Source organism: Siniperca chuatsi, linkage group LG8 (assembly GCF_020085105.1).
Source record: "Siniperca chuatsi isolate FFG_IHB_CAS linkage group LG8, ASM2008510v1, whole genome shotgun sequence".
Classification (NCBI taxonomy): Eukaryota; Metazoa; Chordata; class Actinopteri; order Centrarchiformes; family Sinipercidae; genus Siniperca; species Siniperca chuatsi.
The window spans coordinates 19,004,950-19,029,712 of NC_058049.1; the positions used below are offsets into that span (position 1 = coordinate 19,004,950).

The following is a 24,763-nucleotide window of genomic DNA, read 5'->3' on the forward strand; positions in this document are numbered from 1 at the left end:
CATTCCTCTGCTCTCTTCTGGCTAGGGATAGGTAAAGCTGCCTCATGCTGATGGACAGCCGAACTCGATATTATTTTCTGGAGTGTTACCTCAAACTGGCTATCTGACCTCAGTGGAGTCATCTTTACCCTAATAACACCCCTCCCACCTCACATTAGTCTGCAGGTCCTCCTTTTTTCTTCTGCTCAATACAACTTTGGCTTCATTTTCTCTTTGGAACAGTGAGTAGTGAAGAGAAAAAACCTATTTGCTGCCTGAATTAGGCCATTTCCAATTTCTTGCGAGTTCAAAAGAGAGTAATACCTTTTAGTTGGTGAATAATCCTCCAACCCTCTTTGTTTTGTAAAAATAAAGCAATTTTGCTTTGCTATAGAAAGTCAAAGACATTGCCGTTCAAAGACTGACTGAAAAATGCCACATAGGCCACTTGTTAAAAGCAGTTTGCTTTTTCACACAATGAAGGCCACACTATATGGCAGACAACAAAGCCGAGTAGTCAGCGTAAATAAATACAAGCATTCTTACGCCGCAGAGATGGCATCCCCCTGGTTTAATTATCACTCTTGTCAATCGAGGTGGAAGAATACGGCACCTGACAATGCGTCCCCATTCTCTCATCTCGCATAGGCCTTTTTCACACCCTGAGATGCACAGACACCCTTCAGCAAACAGCCAAATCAAACCTCAAGATGGAGGCATTCTGTTGCCCTAAACACCCAGGTAACTTTACAGTGTCGAGTTGTTGAATGCATTTGACACCTCAGAAATGGGGTCTATTCAACTTCGACAATTGTCCCTGGTTTTTCTCAAGCACGAGGCATTTGCACAACAATGTCTGCTGCATCGTGCATGAATAACATCCCAGGGACGTGGTTATGCAGCTATCTTTGCCGGTGACTCCAATTCACATTCCAACTCTTGCAAGGTGCATTTATTTGATGCTTAAATTCCACAGGCAATGGATGGCTGCTGTAGGATGCCTGAGCCCACAGAAATGAAGTCGACACTAAGTGCAAATGGATCGCACCTCCAGATCTGTACGGTGAGGGCTCAGCACAGGGACATTATGGAGTGGGGGGTGTGCAGACCTGTAGACCATTCCGCAAGGAGAACCTCCCATGGGTCTCGTTTCAGAGAGGAAACCCACACGTTATTTTCAAAAGGTCAAAGCCAGATGTAACATTACAGTTAAAGCAGTAATGTAGTATAAGACTCACACAGGCCTGTGTAAGGCCTCTGTAAGATAGGGTAATTTGGAGCAGCATTTATATTAGCCTTAGATTACGTGTTGATATCTCATGATACAGCAATGAATGAGTATCCTCACAATTCCCGGCAGCTGCACTACAACAGTGTTTGTGTTGTTCCCTCTAAGGACAACTACAAGCCTGCATGTACATGGTAAATGATTGTCAGAGCAGAGGTTAGGTGCTCATGGCAACGCAGGCTTTGAATCCCACAACAGCAGCACTGTATCAGCAAGATTGACAGAGGCAGATTGATTTGAAGTCCAATAAACATTGTTGTCAGTCTTATTTCCTTCCTCTACAGGTCCACGAGTTAAATACATGCCAGAAACAGCAGAGTAGTCATTTGCACTGATTTGTACAGTGAAATCACAAGAGGGTGCAGACAAGACCTTACAGGGAGGTCTGTTCCATACCCTTCTATATGAGGTCATGCAGGTGGAGTCACTCACGATGCCATTAAACCCCAAAATATAAAGAGATTCAAATATAATTATTAAAATGATGAAAAAAAAAATAAAATACCCACACAATTTCCCAAAGCCTACAACAGTCCCAAAAACAAAGATATTAGATTTACTATCATAGAAGAAAACAAGCAAATATTTACATTTGTTGATCTGGAACTAGTGAATTTTCTGGCATTTTGGGCATTTCACTTAAATGATTTATTTATTATCAAAATAGTTGCCAGTGTATTTTCTGTCAATTGACTAATTGATTAATAGACTACTTGTGTCATCTCTAGACATATCAGCTCTACAAATATATTGTAAACATTATACATAGTGCTTTAAACATTATTATGTAGTGCTCACAATAATATGCATTAAAACTATATGAAACTATGTATGAATATACAGAAATCTTTCATATGTTGAATCTAGTACGCCTATACTATGTATGAAACTATGGAGAAAAGGACATAACTTACTACAAAATAAAAACTGACTAAAATAAAAATGACCAAATTTCTATATAACTAAACAAATATTTGTTTAGTTTACACTACAGAGGAAGAAGTCTTGTGTCTCCCGTGGTGGTGGGGAGAAAAAGGTGTTTTGACAGAAATAACAAAACTGTGATGAGTATTGCTGGGTGTAGTTTATGATGGGACACTGACTGCTACAGATGTTTAAAAAAGAAAGTCAGATCAGCACAAACTCATTGATAAATGTTGATGTATTTGTGATGAATAGCACAAAGTTAATCGAAACAAGCTAAATATTCAGTTTTTACTAAATTAAGTCTTTATCAAGTTAAAATGTAGGACCAAATGTATCCATTGGATTATACTTTCATCAACTCTGTTTGATCATTTAACCTACTAATACTCTGATAGGTGCGGCTCTGAATTTCTGGGGTATAACGTAGAGTAATAACAGTAACACCGTATTATGAGGGTACTGTCACATTCACTAGAACATGTGACATTTTAGTGACTGCACATTCTTGACCATACTGGATCATAAAGGACGTGGCTGTTTGTGTCTCACTGTAATCACAATCAAGTCACTCTAAGCAGTTTCTCACCCAATCAGCTGAAGGAAATTGTACAGTAATACATCAAGTCCTATGACTTCCAAGTCGCATCCTTTCCAAGACTGCATGAATCATAAATTCTGGTTAGAAAATCCACAGCAAGTTAATATTTCAGGTTTGATTTGAGAAAAATGTCCTGCCATGCCATTTGATTTTTTCAATCACTCTGATCCTTGATTTCTACATATCCCGTGATACATTCCTTCACTTAATCACCTTCTATGCTATCCTTCACACTAAATGGATTTGAAAACTTGTTACCCTTTGCTGAAAACCGAGTACCTGTCACACTGCCCTCTTAATACTCGTGGTTCAAGGGGTTTCAGTGTTTGCTGGGTGGTGTCTTGCATTAAAAAGCCTTGGTAGTCATTGCACTGCTGTAATAAAACCCAAGCATTTAACATGCACATTTATGGTCCTCAATAACCCAGAAGTCTTAATAAAAATGAAAGCTGACATTGGCATGAAGGATCCTCCACACTAGCTGTCTTTAATGTCCAAGATGTTCCATTAAAAGGGGAGCACTTCCTCAGAAGCGGAGCTTTTAGCCTGATTGCTTACAGGAAGAGAGGGGAAAAAAAGAAACCAAATGACCTTCAGCGGCTCTACAACTGGCCTTTCCCTCATGTGTGCTTCATGAATAGACGCGCCTGCGTGCACATACGTACATCTACACATGTGTAGATATACAGTATGTTTTCTGTAGGCTGTGGGAGAAACAGATAAATCAACTCTCATATGCATGCACGAAGAGATATATGTACAAATTCACATATCTGAGTCATTGGCTACTTGGTATTCTGTTCATGTGCAGAGAAGCCATCTCACTTTGTATATCATAATGATTATTAAGAGATAGGGGAAAAAGCCAAATCTGCATGTTCAATTAGTGCTTGTGCGATGCCAGATAGATAATACATGGGACTGGCTAATGTCCTTGCTTCTGAACTTCTTCAGCTGTTTTCTGTTTGAAGCCGGAGAAAAAGAAGATGGGGACAGAGATTTCCCTCTGTGGGAACACAACTGTTGAGCTACATTTAATAAGCTGGTCAAAAACACTCTCCTGCCGAGAAAGACTGTGCTTTTAATGACCATTCTGCTTCCAAAGTCTCAGATGTGTGGCTAGATTGCTTGCCACATAGCAGACAAGGCAGCCATCTTATTAATAGCAACACACTACACATGCTGCAGACCAGGGAGCAGAAACCCAGAGAGGGAGAAAGGGAGAGAGACACACTGGCACATGGAGAGAAAGCGTGTGTCCCTTGCATACTTTTACTGTCTGTGAAGGCAGGGAGACAGATGGGGGCAGTAAGGAGGAGATTAGATGGAGGAGGCAGGGCACGGACCAGGGTCTAAAAAAATCCAGCCCTCACGAGAGGACATCCAGGCCAGCCTCCACGCAGGTCAGAAGGGGGGAGGCTCGGTGATGGATGTACCCTGTGACTGGAGCCCTCGGCACGGCCACATTGAGACACCACCAAGGCCAGGCCAGAGGAGCAGGCAATCAAAGAGAGAGGCCGGAGGGCTAGGATGATATAGGAGGATCCAGCTTATTAAATAGGCTTCAGGAGGAGCATGGAGCATCTGAAGTAAGTTGTCACTCTGCCACCAAAGGAGTCTGTTAGATGGAAAGTCTATGCACTGTAGGCAGTAATGACAGACTGTGTACAGGAAGAGTGGGAATACTGTCATTAAACACACCGACACACCAGGGAGCTACAGAACAGTGTGTCATTGCTGATTTACTTTTTCTTTTTTTACCTGGGCCTCGTTATCCTGCATCTGAGCAGCAGGTGAAGGAAAATGTTTGTGTGCGAGTGTGTGCATGTGTGTGCATGTAGACATGTGGATCCTATGCTATGCTATCAAATCCTACCTTATGCTACTCCTGAATTCATACACGCCACATTCAATGTGACACCAATACCTCCATTTCTAGGCATACAGTATGAATTTTTATTTGTGAGCAAGTCGAAAAAAAAAAGTCAAATCAGGAAATGAGGGTGGAGCCATGATGCATTGTTTATAATATTGTTTCCTGACTTAATTTCCATACACAGCGCAAAGTAGGAAAGTCAGTATAAGGTGCCCTTCCTGAGATGCAACAGTCTGCTAACATGGATAGGAAATTATTACACAAATCCATTACTAGAGGCCACATGAAACCAGGTGTGTTCATGCCACAGTGTATAATCCACTTGATTATAGATTTTTACTTCAATTTCCCCTGCTATGCAGTTCCAGACACTTTGATTCCTTTCTTGTTTATGATGTTGCCTTGGCAATGAAACCATCCTACCAGTTTTCACTACAGTTAAGACTATAGGAGAGGAGGAGGAGAGGAGGGGTAAAGTACAGCGGAGGTTGCGAAAGCAGGTGCAAAAAGACATTTCTTCACTTGGATTTCCTGTCACATCCTGCAGCCCACTCCAGTCCTAAACTTTATATAATTACAACAATCTGTGCTCCGAGAGAGACTGTGTGAAATCTGATTGCCATTGGTAACATTCGCAGCAAGAGTCCTGGCGTGATAGAAGGCTTCCTGTTTCAATTTCCTAGGATCCCTTAAGTTTTACTGGCTCTTTTTTTATCCCATCAGTGGGGCATACATTTCCATTCAGGGGAAAAAAACAGACCCGGTAATATCCAATTTACTAGGAGGCAGAGGAGATGGTTTCACTGGCAGTATAATAACATGCTACATAGAGCGTAGCATTATGGAGTATGAATAAAAAAAGGCATTTATGGTAAAATTCAATCCAAAAGCAGTCATCATTCATTGGAGGAAATCAAGGCAATTAGTAACACTTTAATGCAAATTGGAGAACGCAAAACACATCACAAATCCCTGGCACTGTAATGGGGACCAAAGAAGAGCAGCTCAAATGACCTCTTTCAAATGCACATCGGTCTACTAATCAAAAATCCAAGAACAGATATTTTACTCTGCCTAGTGACAAGAAAAATGATTATGTGTGTTAGTGTGTGTGGTGGTTGGGTGCATGCCACTTAATAGCTTCCCACAACTGACCACAGTATTGCCTAAGACCAGTCTTCTAACTAACGTAACGTAAGTGATATCTTTAATGTTATTCACTTCTACGTAATGTACAGTAAAAGCCCCATGTTACATTTCCAACCATGTGTGTCCAAAGCAGCATGTTTGCGGCTTGTTAACATGTTCACAAGCAGGCTACATGAGCGTGGCTGAATGTAAAGATTTCTCATTAGGAATATTACCACTGCATAAAAAAAATGTAGAAAAACATAAATATTGCTATACAACAACACCTCAATATCCTGGTAGCCTGTCATGTACACAATGCCACTATCAATTAAACGCAAAACAAACAGCCAGCTTTTAAACGGATGGACAAATACGAGACTGGCTGCACTAATTCCAAGTTAAGGATGATGCAGTGTCCATATGGCTCTGAGGGGTGCAATTTGCTCCAAGAAACAGTTCATTCGCATAAGCCAAAGCACTTCCTGTAAGAACTTACCTATAAGCAGTAAGGCTCCATCTTAATTCATTGATGCATTAGAGGAACATGAGTATGAGGGATGTTTATCGCATGTCCAGGTTAAGCGCAGATGCTGCATTTAATATTAAAGACATGGCCAACATGGGCAGTAAATCATCATGAAGTAGCATTAGGGTAGCCAGCAGATAAACAAAGAGAACCGTGTGTGTGTCATTTAGCATGACTGTGGCTGCACTGAAAGCTCTGCCTGGTACACTATGTCCTTTTTTATTGCTTACAAAGACACATTATACCTACATGTTTATTTTTGACATAGAGAGGGATACTAGCAAACCAGCAGAATACATCAAGACCCACATGTGATCTAAAATCTGCCGTGGAGTTTCAATTTCTGGATGGGAATGAACATCACAGTCATTTAAAAGCAAACACCTGCTTCTTAAAACATTTCTTATGCTGTATAGTACAGTCGTATACATTATTCGATAACTCGCTGGCTGCATCGCCAGTTTCTAATATCAAGCAGCCTACACACCAGCAGGCATGAGCTTCACAGCTGTACCCCCCCACCCGCTGTACTGTACCTTCAGAGTGGTGGGAGAGGGTGAGTAGGCTGACGCAGGAAGCTCCGATCCCAGAACCAAAGACAGTGATGCGGTTAGAGTCTCCTCCGAAGAAGCCGATGTTCTCGCTGATCCACCTTAAAGCCTGGATCTGGTCCAGGAGCCCGTAGTTCCCTTTAGCAGCCTGGTCTCCAGTACTGAGGAAGCCTGCAAGACACACAGAGATTCAGAGATTAAACAATCGCCCAGAGACAGCTAATTAAACAAATCACATTGTCATACATACTGAAATTTGCACTTGACCAAAGAATTTGGTAGTCTGCAACTTGCACATGCAATATGCCATGGCTATTTATTTTCCATGTGCACCTGCAGAGTTAAAGGTTATCCGCAATGACTAACCCCCCCCCCCCAAGAACCATCACACCAGGTGACGGCACCAGTGAAATCATGACTTATTGGATGATACGGCTGTTGGTAAACTAAGAGTGCGTGTGACCACATGGCATCTGCATGGGAAATCAATGGAAGTCTCCCTGGGTGAACACTCATCATCAGATATATTGAGCAGCTCTGATGAAAACCTTATGAGTCTACGAAAATGCCACAGACAGAGAGAAAAAGAAATGATCATTTTTGATGCTTTAAAACCCTCCGTATGGACTGCGACCTCATTATATATCCTATCAGAGTTACCACCTTCCTCTGACATATTCCGATTCTCTCTCACACTCTAAACATTCACAACAGGCGCTATCCGTGCACATTTTCCTCCGTGTCTGTGTAATCTGCTATATGATGTCTGAGTTGGACAGAGAGTCTCTCTTGGGTACATCAGAGCTCATGTTAACACACCACCCTCTCCCAGCTGCACTCCAGGGCCCAAGGCCTGCTGAATGATGGGTAATCGAGAGTTGTGGGAGAAGATCAAAGGCAAGCAATCCCCACGGTGGACTCTGTGTCCATCAAACCCCTGAACATGCATGAGAGGTGACAGCTAGGAGACACGCATGGAAACCAAGACCCCTGTTTCTTTAGTGGCAACACCGCCCAACATTTCACAAGTAATAAATGTGTTGGTGGGTGAATCCTCGCAAGCCTCCAGTGATGGTCCTTCAGCATCTCAGCATTGATTCTAACATCTATTTCATGGTCTATGCCTCCATATAATGATGAGCTCTCTAAGTCCTAAGGGGGGGAAAGGGAATAGTTTTGTTATCAGCAATGCAAAAAAAAAAAAAGATCAACTCTGTTTTTTTTGACTCGGGTCAGCACAGCAATGCTCACTTTAGATAAACACAGATTACAAAGCAGCTGCTCCAGCTCCAATTTACGGCACGTACAGTATGTACAAAAAGGATGAATGTCTGCCAATCCCTATTTTCACTCTTTGTGTGAATCAGAGACTATAGAGGGCACAACCTCCTGCCCCATCCCCAACAGCACACCCGCCTCGCCCAGAGTGCCTGTTGGCAGCAATAAAGAGGGTGGGCAGGGGAAAGGCCAGGCCTGATCATCGATAGGAGAGAGGCGGTGGCACAAGAAGCAAAGCAGGAGACAAATGGATCAACAGATGGTCTCCTTCAGACGCATCCCTGAGGATGACAGAGCAGCAGGGCACATGCAGAGAGAGAGTGAAAGAGACAGGCAGAGGAACAGAGACGGACACAGACAGAGAGAGAGGAGGACTCCAATTGAAGAGCTTTTCCTTTTCTCTTGCGGCTCCTCCTTGCGTTCCGTCATAACTAAAGGACAACAGCTTTTACAACCCTCTCCTGGGTGCTGTGGAGAGAGAGGAGACGTGACTCTCCCAGAATAACCCTCATTTGCGAAATGGTTCACACTTCACCAAGTGTGTGTCAGATGGGGTTAGGAAATGTCAGGAGACTGGCATGTGAAAAGGATTCTGTGCAACTGCTCGTCTAATTCAAAAGATATAGTAAACATTATCCATTTGGCATTGTAATATGAGGAATTACTAAATGACAAAATACAAATCATTAGAGTTGGATCCCCAGCTGGTAAAATAAAGCGCTGCTCAATGCTCTAGTATTTTGTGACTTCTTGTTTAGCAGTGTTGATTGCTCTGCATCTAGAAATGAAACTGGTCATTAAAATGTAGAGGTGGAATCCAATATCTTAAGACAACAAGACATGCTGCAGGCAGCATTTAAAAATACATCTAATATAGCTGCTGGTTATGTTTTAATTGGAACGGTGACAGAAAGTATTTTCTTTGGAAAACAATTAAGATAGCAAAGTAATTGCTTTTAAGCATGGCTATTTCTGTTTTTTACATTTATAGCAGACAGTTGTGTTTATGCTTGTGCTCTGGAGGTGCTTGGTCTTTTTTGTTTTATGGCTATTCCTTTATGTCCATCACCTATGCATCACCTCCAGACTTTCAGTCTGCTTTGCTAGAATAAGGTACAGGAACTGATTGTTTAAATAATAACACATAATATAGTTTCCCTTTGTCTCTTGTTTGAGTTATCTAAATTTCCAAACCTCCTTACTCACCAGGGATTAAGTTGATGATCCCCGTCTCATCAGCACTGCGTGGGCATTGGCTGCACATGAACCGTGATGTGCAGTGCACTCACTATCCGTTCACAGCTCACTCCTACACAGGACCTTGGGATTCTGGGCCGCAACTCAATGCTTCTGAACTATTTGGTCAGGCTGGTTATGTGCTTGACTGTGCTACTCAACCTGACATTCAACTGGGATTTTTAATACACACTAGGTGCCACTTTACAATAAGCATTTAATTATAAACTGTAATCACATAATATCCATCTTTGTTAGCTGCCTGAATTCAAATTAAAATGCAAATTATCTTTTAAATGATCTGACCAATTAACTTTGGCACAATCAGTATACACAAGTACAGTGTCCCAAGTCAAGTTAATTCAACAAACATAAAATAATCATTAAACAGAAAATAGTTTCAGTTGATCTGATACTTTGAAAGTAAAGTGCATACAAATTAATTTGCACTAATTTAATTTTCATTGATTAGTGTGAATTATTGTTAATAATGTTAATTATTAACATTATAAATCTTGCCTGTTGTGAGTTCTGTAACAAACTGTAGATTAAATGTTGAATGAATGTTTTTTTCAATTCAGTCTCAATAACTGAGGCAATGCCCAAGCCTTACACCTTCAGGCTGCAAACCAATGCCATATATGGTTTGCCTAACGTTTTTTTTTTCTCTTAAAAACATTGTTTTGTATACCAAGCACAAATGGTTCAGTGGAAAATGCTTTGTTTAGACAAAGGAAATAGGCACATCTAGAAAGGGAAAAATGCCCTGAATTTGAACTACACTGGAGAAAAGGAATAATACAACTGATCTTAATTTAAGTCAACCTTCTTAAATCATGTATGCCAACTCCAAAATGTATTTAATATGATCTGTTGAGAAAACTGGTTGTATAAGCATCACTTGCAAAAGGTCATGCCGACAAATAACATTCTAAAAATGGAATTTAACCTGTCTACACATGTCAGCTGGACTGGACATGAAATTTGCATGGGAGTCCCTTATTCACCGCAAACAAACTGCATGAGTTAATAACAGTGATTCTGTGCTCTTTCTCTGCATGTTAGAACTGTAATTTGTTCTGACTGATTACATGATGTGTTTTTGTATCGTGTCTCAAAGCTGTTCTTCCTTGACAGTGATGTGGTGCACTTCTGCTGTATGAAGAACTGGTATTTTCTCCTTGTGGCAGCGCAGAGTCAGAGATTCAGTCCTGATCTCAGCCGGAGTGGCAGCGGCGACCGTGGTCTTGTCGCAGCCAGGTCAGGTCGCACCTGTCACCTTGCATTGTCCTTGCCGGACAAAACACTGTGTGTATGTCGTACAGCTCCCCCTACGAGAAACTTAGCCACCCTTGTCACCTTAACATGACCAGAGGGTCAGTTAATGTATACAGCATGACAGTGTCCCCTCCCTGCAGTGTTTAAGCTTCAGCCACTGTGCCGGAAGCAATACATGAGCAGCAGACACTGATGTTCAGAGACCAGGAGATGACCGCTTAAATCCAGCACCTTTGCATTTCCACACATTTTCACACACCAGCCACAATCATTGCAACACCTGAATATCAGTGGAAGTGAGTTTATTTTTCCAAAAAGCCAGCGCCGAGCGTGATGCCACATAATGCATTTTGTGGCTTGATCGTATTTGATCAATAAACATGCGGCACTATCTCAGTCTAAACTGAGCATCTCCGTTTCCTCCTGAGCTGTGGCAGTGATTTCCTTTAGCCATGCCTCTTAGCATTGATATTGCTCTATTGATTATGATTTAAATGTCTGTTTCCTATACGGTGGGCTATAACTCACAGTGTAGCGGAAAGAGGAGATGATAATGATCGCTCCGACCCTAGACATCTCTTTTAGCCTGGTCTCCCAGATAATGGAATGTGTGTAAAGTAATGGCGGAGGGTGAGAAGGGGGCGAGGAAGGGTTAGGAGGAGGGCAAGAGCTTGTTATTGAGCTGAAGAGCGAGCTTACATAGGGACAGATGGAGGGAACGGACAGGGAGGAGTAGAGGAAAAGAGAGGAGGAGGATGGGAATAACAGCGGTGACGTAACTGAGGGAAAGTTTTTTGGCTTTCTGCTAGATTCATTCTCGCTTTTACTTGCCTTTCCCCTGTTTCTTTCTTTCTCCCTCTCATCCTCTCCCTCTTTGGGGGCGCTGGTTAACAAGGCCGTCTGTGTCCAAACTCTCCTGTGGTACTCCCCCCTGTCTCCCTCTTGCCCTCTCACTCTGTCTTTTCTCCCCCCTTCTCTTCTCTGGGGAAATAAAGGCCCACACAGTCGCAGCCTTGACAGCCTCCCCTAAGAATCTCCCACTACAAAAGAGCTCCAACTTCCCCCCAGCCAGGCCTAGGCTGAATGGGAGCCTCTGGGGTGTGGATGAGAAGCAGAGGAGGGAAGGGGCCACCCTCCAAACAGCCACATAAAGGGCCTGTGTGTTGGGCTCACGATGAGCAAGGGACATACCCAGCGGCCCATCCTCCACACACAGGGAGTCATTCCCACAAGATTTTTCATCTTCTTTTTTTTTTTTGGGGGGGGCGGGGGTGTACAGATTTCAGCACGCTAAAAAGACTCAAACAAAAACAAAAACAAAAATAAAGGCTGGGTGAAAGGGAAGGGGGGGCTGAATAAAGGTGATTGCCACTTGGATCAGTGTACAGCTCCTGTTTATAGCTTGCTGCCCAATAGCATGGCTAGAGCGCAGTCTGATCTGAGAGCAGGAGAGCGAGAGGGATAGAGAAACAGAGAGACAGAGAGAGAGAGGGAGAGAGAAAGAGAGAAGGGCAGGCAAGCACAAGAAAGCCTCTTTATGGCAGCCTGAACACTGAAGGCCATTTACCCAACACCACATTCTTGTTTCCGGTGGAAGAGAAAATAAAGACTTGGGGGGAAAAAAACATACTTTTTGATTGTCACCCCTACAAATGAGGACTACTTCCACATGAATGAATGCAACATGACAGCAAAATCAAACTAGAAAATGGTGAAAAAGAATTTATGTATGAACCCCTGACTCTTACTGGCCTCATTACGAATCAATAATTAAAGAAAATATCAGACCGCCATGAATGGCAGCAAAGCCATCCGATGTTTCAGGGGCCTGCCCCTTGACACTGAGCGAGTTCAAACTGAATGTTAACATGCTCACTAAACTGCAGGTCTTTGCTGGAAATGTGAACAGGCTGATGATTATCAGAAACCCTAATGGTTCAGCTTGAATATTAGTTTTAGTTGCACACAATGAAATGACACACATAGATGCAATGTGTGAAGCATGAATCAACACTGCAACTATACCAGAAAGGTGGCTGGATAGTCTAATGCATGACGCTGAAGATAGAGCATCATGCATACTGTGCTGCTGTATACAGACTGAGCCACTCAAATGGAAAATGTGGTTTGTGTGCAACAAAGCACTGAAAAAAATAAAAACAACAAAATGTCAAGAGGTAAAATCTGTGCCGCACAAACACCAGAGCTCATCTGACACATATCTGAGCCTCTAAAACCCAGATCTCTTACAGACAGACAAGGGCCCGTTACAGCAGACAGGGATGAAAAACAGACACTGTAAGTCAGCGCTGGTGGTGCACGTGGCAGCTGTTGGTGGTTCTGCATGTGACTTCAGGGCTGCTTAATCTGATTGTGTGATGTGTCCCGGTGGTCAGGCGACACTATTCAAGGGCTCTGGTGAACAGCAGCCCTGGCAGCAACTACAAATGAGCAGTTTGCATATGTATGACCCCTGGCATCTGAACGCCACTCAATCAATCAAACATCGGCTATAGCGGCTGTCGGCTTTCAGTTTTGTTGCTCCCCTTTGCTTCCCTCCCACTCTCCCTTCACTCTATCTCTCCATTTGCAAAGTGTCCCTGTGTTTCCTGTCTTCCTCTGCTCTCAGTGGCTTTCTCTGTTCTTCACTTATGCCTCCATTTTCCCCCCACTGCCTATCACCTTCTCTCTTCTCCATATCTCGCAACATCTTTCTTTTCAGTGAATAGGATAGACAGTGGATTCTCGAAGACAGCGAAATGCTTTTACATTAAGGGGAGCTTTGCATCTCACAGCTGGTGCGGAGGCAGGACTGCATGCTCCCACGGAGGGAGAGGGAGAGACTGGTGTTGGAGAATCACAGCCATGAGGTTAAGCAGCGCTTTGGTTCCACTTAGAGGAACATGCATCACAGGGAGATATTTCATGAGCAATTTGCCTTACTTAAGTCTGATATTTAAAAAAAAATTAATTCTTACAGTGTACTCACCGTCCTTTGTTCAAACACTGTATGCAGGGTTCTCCGTCTTACTTTTTGGCCTGTGGCTGCACATGTTCAAAGGCATGGTGTGAAACATGACATCAAGGCTGGGTGATGTAATTTGAGGGCGTGGTGAGAAAGTTTAGCACCACCCAGCTCAGAGAGGATGGGGCAGTGTGCAGTGATGCGCTGCGATACCATGGAGGAGATCAGAGCCCGGCTTATCAAAGCACATCAGTGGAGCATAGTAGGAGAGAAAGTTCATCATTTAGAAGATCTTCAAAGCTTAACTCCTCAGGTTGGAGTAGCTCTGATAGCTGGCCATAATGAGGTTAGCTTTGGTTGACCATTCCCACAAGAACTTGTGAAATAAGCCCAGGCAGCCCATTCAACAGCTTTTATTCTTGATACTGTAAATCCTGTCTTCTTATATTTGTTCTTTTTTAAAAACCCTGTCAACTTTAGTTTTAATCAACAACAGCAATTTAAATGAACATCTGTTTTCCTGAGGTTTAGCACTGTGGTGTGTGCTATATGAGTGATGCTTTATTTGTCTTTGGAAGGGTATAATATTTTTGGCTACAAAAAGTAGTGCTGCTGCCAGTGGGGTTGTGTTCTGATTTGGAACTGGCTCCAAAATTACAAGAAGCAAGGATTTGTTAGGAAACATGCTTTTTGATTCTGCTTATCATATACTGAAAGCAAAGCTTGGACCTGCTCTGCTTTTATCTAGATTGCCGGTTACAGATATGTCAATGTGTATAGTGTTTACAATATACCAGACCATAATGAGCACTCAAAAAGTGTAAAGGATAGGTCTGGTGATATTCTACATTTTTCAACTAATCTCATGAAAAGACCAAAACCAGCAATGAACTGATTGTCTATTGTGTGTAGCCAAAGCGTGATGTAGCTTATTCCTGTGGCTGTGGCTTGGAGGTAGAGTGGGTTGTCCACTAATCGGATCCCGGCTTCTCCCTGCCCTGTTCTTGGGCAAGACACTGAACCCCAAATTGCTCCTGAGGGCTGTGCCTTTGGTGTGTGTGAATGATTAGTTTGGACTGATGAGCAGTTCACACCTGCCATCAGTGTGTGAATGTGATATGTAGTGTGAAGCGCTTTTAAGGGTCCATTTACATATTTCTCTGTGCCACAGAGCTCCATTGTCATCAGCCCTGGATGACATGTTCCTTCATTACCATGCACATTTATGTTGAGTCAATCTCACATACATGTCCCCTGCCTTAAAAAAACAGCACACCAAATCCGAATAAAGTTCCCAACATGTACATTTTTTACTCCTGTGTAACGTTTGCTAAAAACTACAGTGCCCAGATGATTAAGGAAATTATCTGGCCATTTAAAAAAAATAAAAGTACATATCTGTGACCTCTTTTAAAAGATGTACATCTTTAGTAGGAATGAATGGGTTTGGGATTGGTGCCACAGACAGGGAAGTCAGACAGAGAGACACCACTAACACATTGTTGGTTCTGATCTTTTTATGAGATTTGTTGACAATTGCAAAAACATAGAATATCAACAGCCTGAAACAATTAGTAAATTAATGGAATAGTCAATCAACAGAAAAATAATGATACTCGATTAATTGTTTAAGTCAATTTTTGGTTGCAATTCAAGAAAAAATGCTTAATGCTGTCTTTGTCTTATTCAATAGAAAACTAGATTTTGGCCTGTTGACTGGGGGAATAAAGCAATTTAATGATATCACCTTAGGCTTAATCAATTTGTGATGGGCATTTTTCACAATTTTCTAACGTTTTTAGACTAAGCCATTAATCGAGAAAATAATCAGCAGATGACTCGACAATGAAAATGATTATGTTACTTATTAATAATTATTAAAGTATTTCCTGTCGCATCGTATAAGAATACAGTGTTTTCAGGCCCCCATATTAGTCATAATGAATCAGCTAATGCTAGTAGCACGTGCAACTCGAGTAAAATAGCAATTGCCTTAATAAATACCTTTTATCGAGAATCACAAATTACCTGACTATTTGACTATTTATGGCAGCCTAAATATAAACCTAAGTAAAGACGCTCATAAAATCTTTTGGTTTCTTTTCTTAAATAATATGACTATACTAATATAAGAATTTGCACAATAAAAAGTTTCAATAAAAACTGGAATTAGAAAGTCGAATCAGAATCAATTAAATTTGTATGCTACCCCATCCCACCAAAGAGCAAGGACAGTTTGTGTTTGGAACAATTAGGAAGTTTATGCGTGTGACTGGTTGGGCCCTGGGCTCCAGCCATGTGTGTATGAGAGAGTAAATGGGAGTGCCATGGCACTGAGTGTGGGTGAGTGCGCAGCCACTGTGTGCATAAGTGAAGAGGAGGGCTTCCAACAGAGTGTGTGTGAGTATTTGTTTGTTTGTGGGTGTGCATGTGTGGAGCAGCAGCAGTGTGCAAGTGCTCGGAGGGGGGGAGTGTATGCAGTGTGGTGAGGGAGGTATGGATATTAATCACCAGGAGGAGCATGGTTCTGTGGCACCGGGCGGAGATGGATGGGGTGTGAGTGCAGTGATGTCACCCTGACAAATGGACCAGCCATGTTGGCTGAGACTCGCACATCGCCTCTCATTTCAATTAGTTCCTCTCACAACAACCCACCTAACCCACAATCTGCAGGTTAAACACGCACAAACACATACACTTTGGCCACAAACACACCCCCTCCGGTGCCCCAAGCCATAGCACAGCCCTGTAACAAGATGCACTGATCTGTAAGAATACAGCGGAGCTCCTTAAATTAATCTAACTCAATTATGACAGCACCTTCACTTTCAATCCCAGCAGCCAGTCACTCATTACCATTCATATTACCAGCCAAGCGCACTGACAAGGTCTACGGCCAGCACACTAGCCAGTGGGAACTGGCGGAGAGTTGGGGTTGTTTTTACGAACTAAAGACTGGGCACTGCCCATGTGTTTTCCCACAATATCAATTTGATGAAGTGCTGGAACGATGGCAATGTGAGCATTCGCTTGGGCCAATGGTAATAGCATGCATTTACTCTCTGATGTGGAAAGAGGTATAAGATCTGTACCAGCCATCACAGTGAGCAGCAGTACTGACAAACTGCGTTCAGGTATAAAAGGTCTAACCTCCTCACTAGCTGTTTATAGCCCTGCTCTTAAAAGCCTGACACCACTAACTAACGGAGCCAGAGCTGATTTTGAAGTTTGTCACCTACAAAAGAAGTGTTAAGCCCTGTTTTCAAAGGTCTGATGCTACTTACCAGAGGCAGCAAGCCTTGATTCAAACTCCTGCCTGTCTTGAGTGAACTTTGACATTGGAGCACTTCACTATACTGTGGACTAGACCTTCATGTTAAAGTACCTCTCAATCACCATTTTACTACTCTCCACACCCTCGCTCTTCCTTCTCCATCTGATGTCTGTCTCTCTCTGCTGTGATCCTCCTCTTCTTCACACCAGGAGGATGGTGCAAGAGGATCACTTTGGTATAAGCTAGGGCAGGCTGGGCCATGTGAGGCTGAACTGGGCTATGCAGTATACAGTGAAGTGCTAAGTTGGGGATTTGATCAGAGCCTCCTGGGGCTCCAGCTCCAGCTCCAGCTTAACATCAGTGGTGGGTATCTCTTCATCTGCCCATGAAAGCATCAGGAGGTTAATACCAACCCTATAGAGAGGAGTGAGAGGGGGGAGGAACTTCATTGTGCCACAGCTTTAATTAGACTCCTCATCTGCATATAGCACATTAAAGCCACTTTAAAGGTTCCTCAAAATCTGAAGCTGGAGAAAAACAACAAAGCACGTTTAAGAACTAAGTTCCATAATTGCAGATGTTCTATGAGACAAATTTGTGTAAATGCAGCAGCCCTTCTGTGAACGGTGATCAAGAGCACATTTTTTCATTATACAATCAAAAGAAGATATATAACTGGAGTGCCACCTACTCTAAGAAAAGCAAACATGGTGCATGACATGGGAATATGAATCTGTGGTTATGTGGTTTGCTACACTCAACAACACTGAACATATTTCATATGTCGATATTAGCAGTTAGTTGGATGTCTTTCTGTCTACTAGAAACTGATACCGCTAGGTTTGTACATATGCAGAATTTATTACCTTCTACCTTGTGCTTGGCTTACTTGGCTTCACATATTCCTTTGTTGATGAAACATGCCTATTCTCTCACCCGGAGAACAGTGGGAAATAAAAAATGGATGAAAAGCTTTTGAAAGAGTGTGTATTATTACCCTAACACTTCTGCAATAGAGGGAGTGTGCCTGTCATGTATTGTTGCATGTAACACAAAGGGCATGCACTATACAAAAGACACTTGTACCCATGTCCTACAAAGGATGACAATATTTGCTGTATTTTCTTCCCTTTCAATTGATATTGAAGTCCTTTCTCCAGTAAGGGTCTCCACATTCGAACAACCAAAGTGATTCCTTTTTCATTTCACTTCGCTGTTCTTCCTTTTAATCTAGCAGCACTAAAGAACTAGGTTCTAGCAACAACAAAAAGGTTAGATCTCGCTTTCTGTTTCATCTCGGCCTCCTGCGATCCCCAGGGATGTCTCTCTGCGCTCGTCTGCACTGCTTGGCAATGGGAGATTGTGCCACGGCTCTGTTTGTTTGGCTTTCTTCCCCCTCCTCATCGCGGTGAAATCTGCCTGACAGTTCGGCAGCATGGCTCAGGCCCCACAGGAGCTACCGTCAGATAAAATGTCACCGTGGCTTTGTTCCACACGCCCTATAGGCTGGCCAGATGCACTGTACACCTTAGAGCCCGAAGGCCAAAGCACAGAGCGCGGTGAAAGAGGTGGTGTGCACATGCCATAACCACATTTAGTTAACTGCCTGCCTTTTATCTTCATTGACAAAATCAGCTTTGATGGACAATTAGATTAGCTATATGATTAAACCACAAATAAATCATATATGGTTGACCAGCAGCATTAATTCAGCATCCTTGTACGTTGCAGAGAGATGTGATTGGATATGAGCCCGGTATCCTCACCATCGCTTAACATAACAGCTTCTGAGCCTCAAACTCTTGACATCTACAGTCAAACCTGATCCATTTTTCTCTGAATGGCAGCAGCAGCAGCAGACCCAGCACCTATCTCTGAGCCTCAGATGACTATTCTCACTGTTTCCCTAACGAGGCTCGAGCGAAAAAGCCGAATGGTCCTTTCACAGCCGAGCACTAGGGCGGTTGCCACTGTCAGCTCCTGTTAGCTCAGCCCTCTCTGGTTCATGTATCAGAGAGCACAAACACACTCATCCCAAAGGAGTTCATCCATGCTCCTTCACCCCCCCAGACTCCCCTCACCCCACCTCAATAAATTAATAAAAGAAGGAGCAACTCTCGCAGGTAATTTGATTAAATACGACATCCCTGCTTTAAAGAGCATGCTGACGAAGCAAAAGAAATTGTCACTGTACTCGTACATGACCCCTGCCCCAGGAGCTACGCTCTACTCCCTCTCTATCAGCTGAGCATCACCACATACTCCATTTTCCAAAAACATTTCTGAGTGTTATTAGATGAAAAATGCTATATCCTCCAGATTACTGGGCTTGTCAGTCACCTAATTTGATGCTATCCCCACCAGATATCTTCCCTTAATTGAGTTTCTTTTGGTTTATTTGATAGCAGATGTTTATGAGTTAATATGTTTGAACCGTGGCTGCATGCTGCATAAGCCTATGGGCTTATCTAGGGCACATGCTCATACTTTCCAAAACAGACATAGTGTAAACAACAACATGAGCTCAGACATTTGTTATACACCAAGGATGTAAATAAGCGTAACCAATTTCTGCCAAATGTGCTGAGGGAATTGTATTAGCATTTTAGAAAAAAACGTAATACAAGAACTCAAACGCTAAATTCTCATATTTTAGTTAACATGGTTACTCTGTAATTGCAATATTATTATCAAAGAAACTGAATCAATGTGATAATTTATTTCATTTAATATACAGTGTATATTCCATTTTCCCCTTTTTCATCTCTTTCTGTGTTTGTCGTCCCCACTGTCTTCTGCTCTCTCCTCGGGCTTGAGAAGGCTTACTAGAGTTGGGAAGGATGTATCGAGCAACGATGTATGAATGGAATGACAAACCATCTCAGTCAGAGGAGAAACCACTCATTATACAGATTGCTTTGCCGTGTTTCTGGGTAGTCAAGGCCAATGTCACCTCTCCTCAGTCTGGCCTGCGCCTGAACGGGCATCGCTGCCTGTCTCGCTGCCCCCGCTCGCTATCTCAGAGCTGACACACTTTGTTGTATCCTTCCGAGTCAGTTTGCCTAGAAGTCACAAGGGTGGATTACTGACCCAACAACAATGCCAATAATGGGAAGCAAACAGACATGCCCTAATGGAAGGAAGGATTCTGAATCTTATTAGTAGGACATCTTGTTTCAGTCAATGCCCCAGTAGCCCCTCTGGCTCAATGATAGCATCAGCAGCAAACAGCTAGCAGGTGCAGAACAGAAATAAAGCCAATTGTGTTGATCAAATCATCCCCCGTTCTACCACCCCACATCTATTCCTTCACTTGAGTATCCACTAACTGGCTGTGCTATGGATAATGCTCTCTAATGTCTATTAATGCTCTCTGTGGTGCTATCAAGACATATGCTGATGACAATACTTTCCTCTTGTCTTTGATAGGTTAACTACGCTGCAATAGCTCCCATGTTGGGAGACAGGTGGTTAACTGCTCTTCCTGTCTCTGGCCTAGGATAACTGGAGCAAACTGTGTGTTGTTGCTCACTGTCAGTAACATCCCTACCTGTGGCTGAAAATCCTGCAGCCCTGCTACCTGTAGCAGCCTGTGCAATGCTGGCAGGTTTGTACCATACTGAGCTCCTGAGTTGAGCCTTATCTTGCCCAGCCTGAGAATCCACGATTCTGTCCTCAGGATTGGCATGGGGAACAGCCTTGAGTGGCAGGCTCCTGCTCTAATTAAACTAGCAGAAGCATTAGTCCCGCTTGTGAGCAGTGTGAGAGTTTTCATAATTACCCGTGCAATTCATTCATTATTTAACCTAACGAGGTAGCTCAGTGGCCAAACATACAGTGGACTGGAGGCCTTATTTGGGAAAATGCCATAAAGATATTGGATACCTGACGTACCCAGCCACCCTGTAAAGCTTCTGTATGATGAGGGATCAGGAATAATGAATATTAGGTCTTATTAACTTTGAAAGCGTCTGCTGGTGATGTAGGCAAACACAGAAAAGCACTCTTATTGCAATGTCTATTAAGTTCAAATGAAATGTAAGTATGACCTTTCTAAGCTCCTTAATTCAGCTAAATTGGCTCCAGAGGAGGCTAATTTAGCCTTTTACAACATGGGGGGAAATGGGCATTAGAGCAGTGGTGCCACCAGCAAATGGCACTAGACCCTGACTTGTTTGCACAGATAAATGTGTTAGCATTCTATCTCAAAAAGATGGGACTTTCCCTGTTCTTAAAAGCCTTAAAGATGTTTTTTCTCCAAACTATTTATTCTCACCCAATTGCTGGTATTACCATTATAATTTTGACCACAGTGGTATTGTTAGTAAATGTAAATAGGGGTTTACATAAAAATGCAAATGCAGCACATAAAAGCATGCAGTCAACAGTTTATAATCCTGCATGAAAAATGTTACCTTAGGAAGGGCATGCATTTAGATGCCAGATCTAGGACACCAAATCATACCGGGCTGTAGTTAGAACCCAGCCTGCTCTAGCTGGGGAGATAATTGACACACAATTCATGTCTAAAATGATGGGGGCGGATGATCAAGTTAGACTGGTGGGATACAACCCTGCAAAATTATTGAGTCAGGAGATAATCTGTTTTGATGCAGCCCTTATACCACTTATGATAATTCATATCGTTCCATTTTCTCACTCATACATAACAGCTGGATCTACTGATCACAGGCACAGCTCGCGTCATCCTGCTTATGCCCATTCATATTTCACGTAGAAAAATACAAAGATGAAACATGCTCTATATATTGCTGTTGTCGGGTGAAAACCTTGTAAATCCAGTCATGGTGATTTTGACGTCTCAATTTAAAGAATTACACGGTTCCTCTATGAGTAAGGAGCAACAGTGACACGCAACTTAAAAATCTGAATTCAACTTACATGGTCTGACACTTTTAACAGTTAAACTAATATGATCTGTGTCGCTGAATTTCTGCCAGTCAGGAATCCATATCCATTTTAATCCATGTCAAGCATTGTTAACTTGTTTACTGCTATATTAAGCACCAGATATGCTGCTTCAGATAGAGGTATATAGCCTGTGGCAATTTACTTCCAATGAAAACATTAGACTCACAGCAGTGTTACAGAAACAATGAATTAAATTACACATGTGATATTGTATGGTGTAGTCTGTAGACCTTGTATTTTTGATTTCATCAAATATTTATAGAACACTGAGGACTATTTTTGTGGAAATATTACTTACACTGGTACATGCAGTACTGTGCATATGTGAAATGACTGCCATGTTTACATTACGCTTAGCTTACTTGTAGATGGGTTACTGCTCATGCATTTGTATTGTCATTGCTGTGTTTGCAGCACAGCTTGCTGTTGATTTAAGGAGTACTGACTTTGGGAAAGCAAGATTAGAATATACAGTACAAAGTAAAAGCCTGAAAATCTATGGCATTGTTGCAAGTGTTAACCAGTTCAAACAAAGCAGCATGCATGGTGTTTTCAGCACAGAGATATCACATCACAAATCAGACAAAAGCCAGAGTAAAGTCACTTGCTCACCCTCCACTGTCAGGAAATAGAATAGCATTACCAGACTTGTAACTGTGCTCCAGTGACCCAGAAACACATATTTCTAATTGTTCTAGCTGGCCTCTGGGGCTTCCTTCACAAAGCTATGACCTCTTTAAAATCAGACCACAGCGCACGGCCCATTTGGACCCAAAGGAGAGTCCGACTGAGAATGATCCCCTCAGGCATGGGAGCTCTCCCCTGAGCACACGACTCCAAATGCCACCTCCATGTCTTTCTGCGAGTCATGTTTTATGTGGTTGCACAGACACAAGTGCTTGTACACGCGCAAACAGCAAACACACAAACACACATTTGCACCCACACACACAAAAGTCAAACACCCTCAGACAGCTCTATTTGTTTTCCCTATCCCCTTGAAAGCGCACCAAAGACCAAACGAAGGAGAGATGGACTGCGTATGCTTTTTCAACCTTTCTCCTTCCTGGACAATCTAATAACATCAGACCGCTGTGATGCAGTAAGGTCGGCTCTGGTCCAAGGTCACTCTCCTCTGGGCCCACGGCTGGAGGAGGTATGCTCAGAGGAGGGGAGGGGAGCAGGCAAGCACATGGCCAGTTAGATGAGGTCTGATCCTAGATCCAAGAGCCCCTGACTACAGTATAATGCATTTATAATTGAGAGTGATAAGGTCTGTGCCATTTAAAATGTTGCAAGTGTGCTGTTGATAATTAGTGACCCTGGAGAACAGGCAGTCTGTTTTTTCACAGTACACTGAGGAGCGGGTGACGCTTGTGATGAGATCCTTGCTGATGCTGACAAAATAAACGCCACCTAAACATCTGAGAGATGAAGAATTAAGCACTTATCAACTACGATCTTATCACTGTGCAAGAATGATTTGAAAACAGAGCTACAACTTCTTTTGCAATGCTGTTTGGGCCTTGAAACAATAATCTCTATACTTTGGAAAATATCATCCACTAGAGTCCTCTCTATCTGTTTTCTGGGGGACATGTCAGGGGCTAATTGTTAAGAATTGAGTTATTGAGCTGTATGCCCTTCTCCAGCCCCTGAAGGACTAACACCAATACAAATAGCTTCCAAACACTATTGGAATTCCACTGGAGTGCCCCTGACTTACCCCAGCCATAATATTGTTCTAATAATTGGAGCTCACAGGCCATCAAATATCATGCCGGTTTGTTCAATTGACTCAGACAGGGTAAAGGAGGGGGAAAAAACATGCATTTGCAAATTTCCCATTTGTAATCCGAATAGCATTCCTCCGCTCTGTTTTTAATGATGGAAAATTCTGCGAGGCGAAAGCATTTTGTAATTTGTCCTCTGGCTAACTTTTATGTAATATGGTATGCAGGGCTGTTAGGGCTTTGACAGGACTACAAACATGTACACATGCAAACAGTACGCACAACTAAGCTGTATCATTTTGATCCAAGTACAAAGTTGATATTCCACCTCCTTTACAAATGGAAATGCCTTGATGATAGCTGCACCAAAACACTGTAATTGGATGTATGACATAATCAGGTAATTTGATAGGATTCATTTTCATAGTGTTCTATTCAAATTAAATAGTTGACAAAGCAGAAGTGGGGTGTCAACTTGCCACATTCTGCAGCCGTCGCTGCAGCACTGAAACGATGAGAGCTATATCACAGCCCATCAGTAAAGGCAGTGGATTACTTTTTGTGGGAGACTGCTGACTTGACACACAGCAGAATGAGGTTGAGTGAAGGCAAGTGGCAGAGCCGGATGATAATGGAAATAGTTATGATAAAGATGTAATGGATGTGGGATCGGGGCAAAAAAACATTCATGAATAATATCATAGGAAATGTGTGTGACGTGGATTGACTAGGTTTGATTACACACAGACAATCTGCACTTTAAAATAACATCCCTGCTGACTCCTTTTGCACATGCTGCTCTTATCACCTGTGAACAGGACGGAGGCAGCAATGTGTCCTATCAAACAGTTGTCGTTCACAAGTGTTTGAACATGTTTTAAAGCATTTCAAGTGCAAACTGAGTTTAATTAGAATGGCTGCTGATTAACACTGCTGCAGATAAAGACGAGTGTCCAAAGAATATCAACAGTGCCTCAGCCACAGTGTGTGTGCCTCTAATCTGGCCGGGCTTTAAACATCAAAGTGAGAAAAATGGAACAAACGCTGTTGTGTGAAAGAAAATGTGACCGTAGTGAAGACATGAGACTAATCAATAATATAAAAAATGTGCAGATGATGGTTCAGTTTGTTTGCACTTTAGTATTCTTTTCAAAGCATGGCACGATGTTCTGCTGAAGCCAATGCATGTGG

At 42.5% G+C, this 24,763-nt stretch overlaps 1 protein-coding gene across 4 annotated transcripts in view; it reads right to left on the bottom strand.

Moving 5' to 3' along the window:
• The window catches only part of nlgn3a (neuroligin 3a), a 187,053-nt gene that overhangs the window by 37,545 nt on the left and 124,745 nt on the right, over positions 1-24,763 (bottom strand). For all 4 annotated transcript variants that reach the window (XM_044205312.1, XM_044205313.1, XM_044205309.1 and 1 more), the window contains one exon: positions 6,862-7,047. In XM_044205312.1, the coding sequence (XP_044061247.1) occupies positions 6,862-7,047 (186 nt within the window). The remainder of the gene's footprint in view (positions 1-6,861; positions 7,048-24,763) is intronic.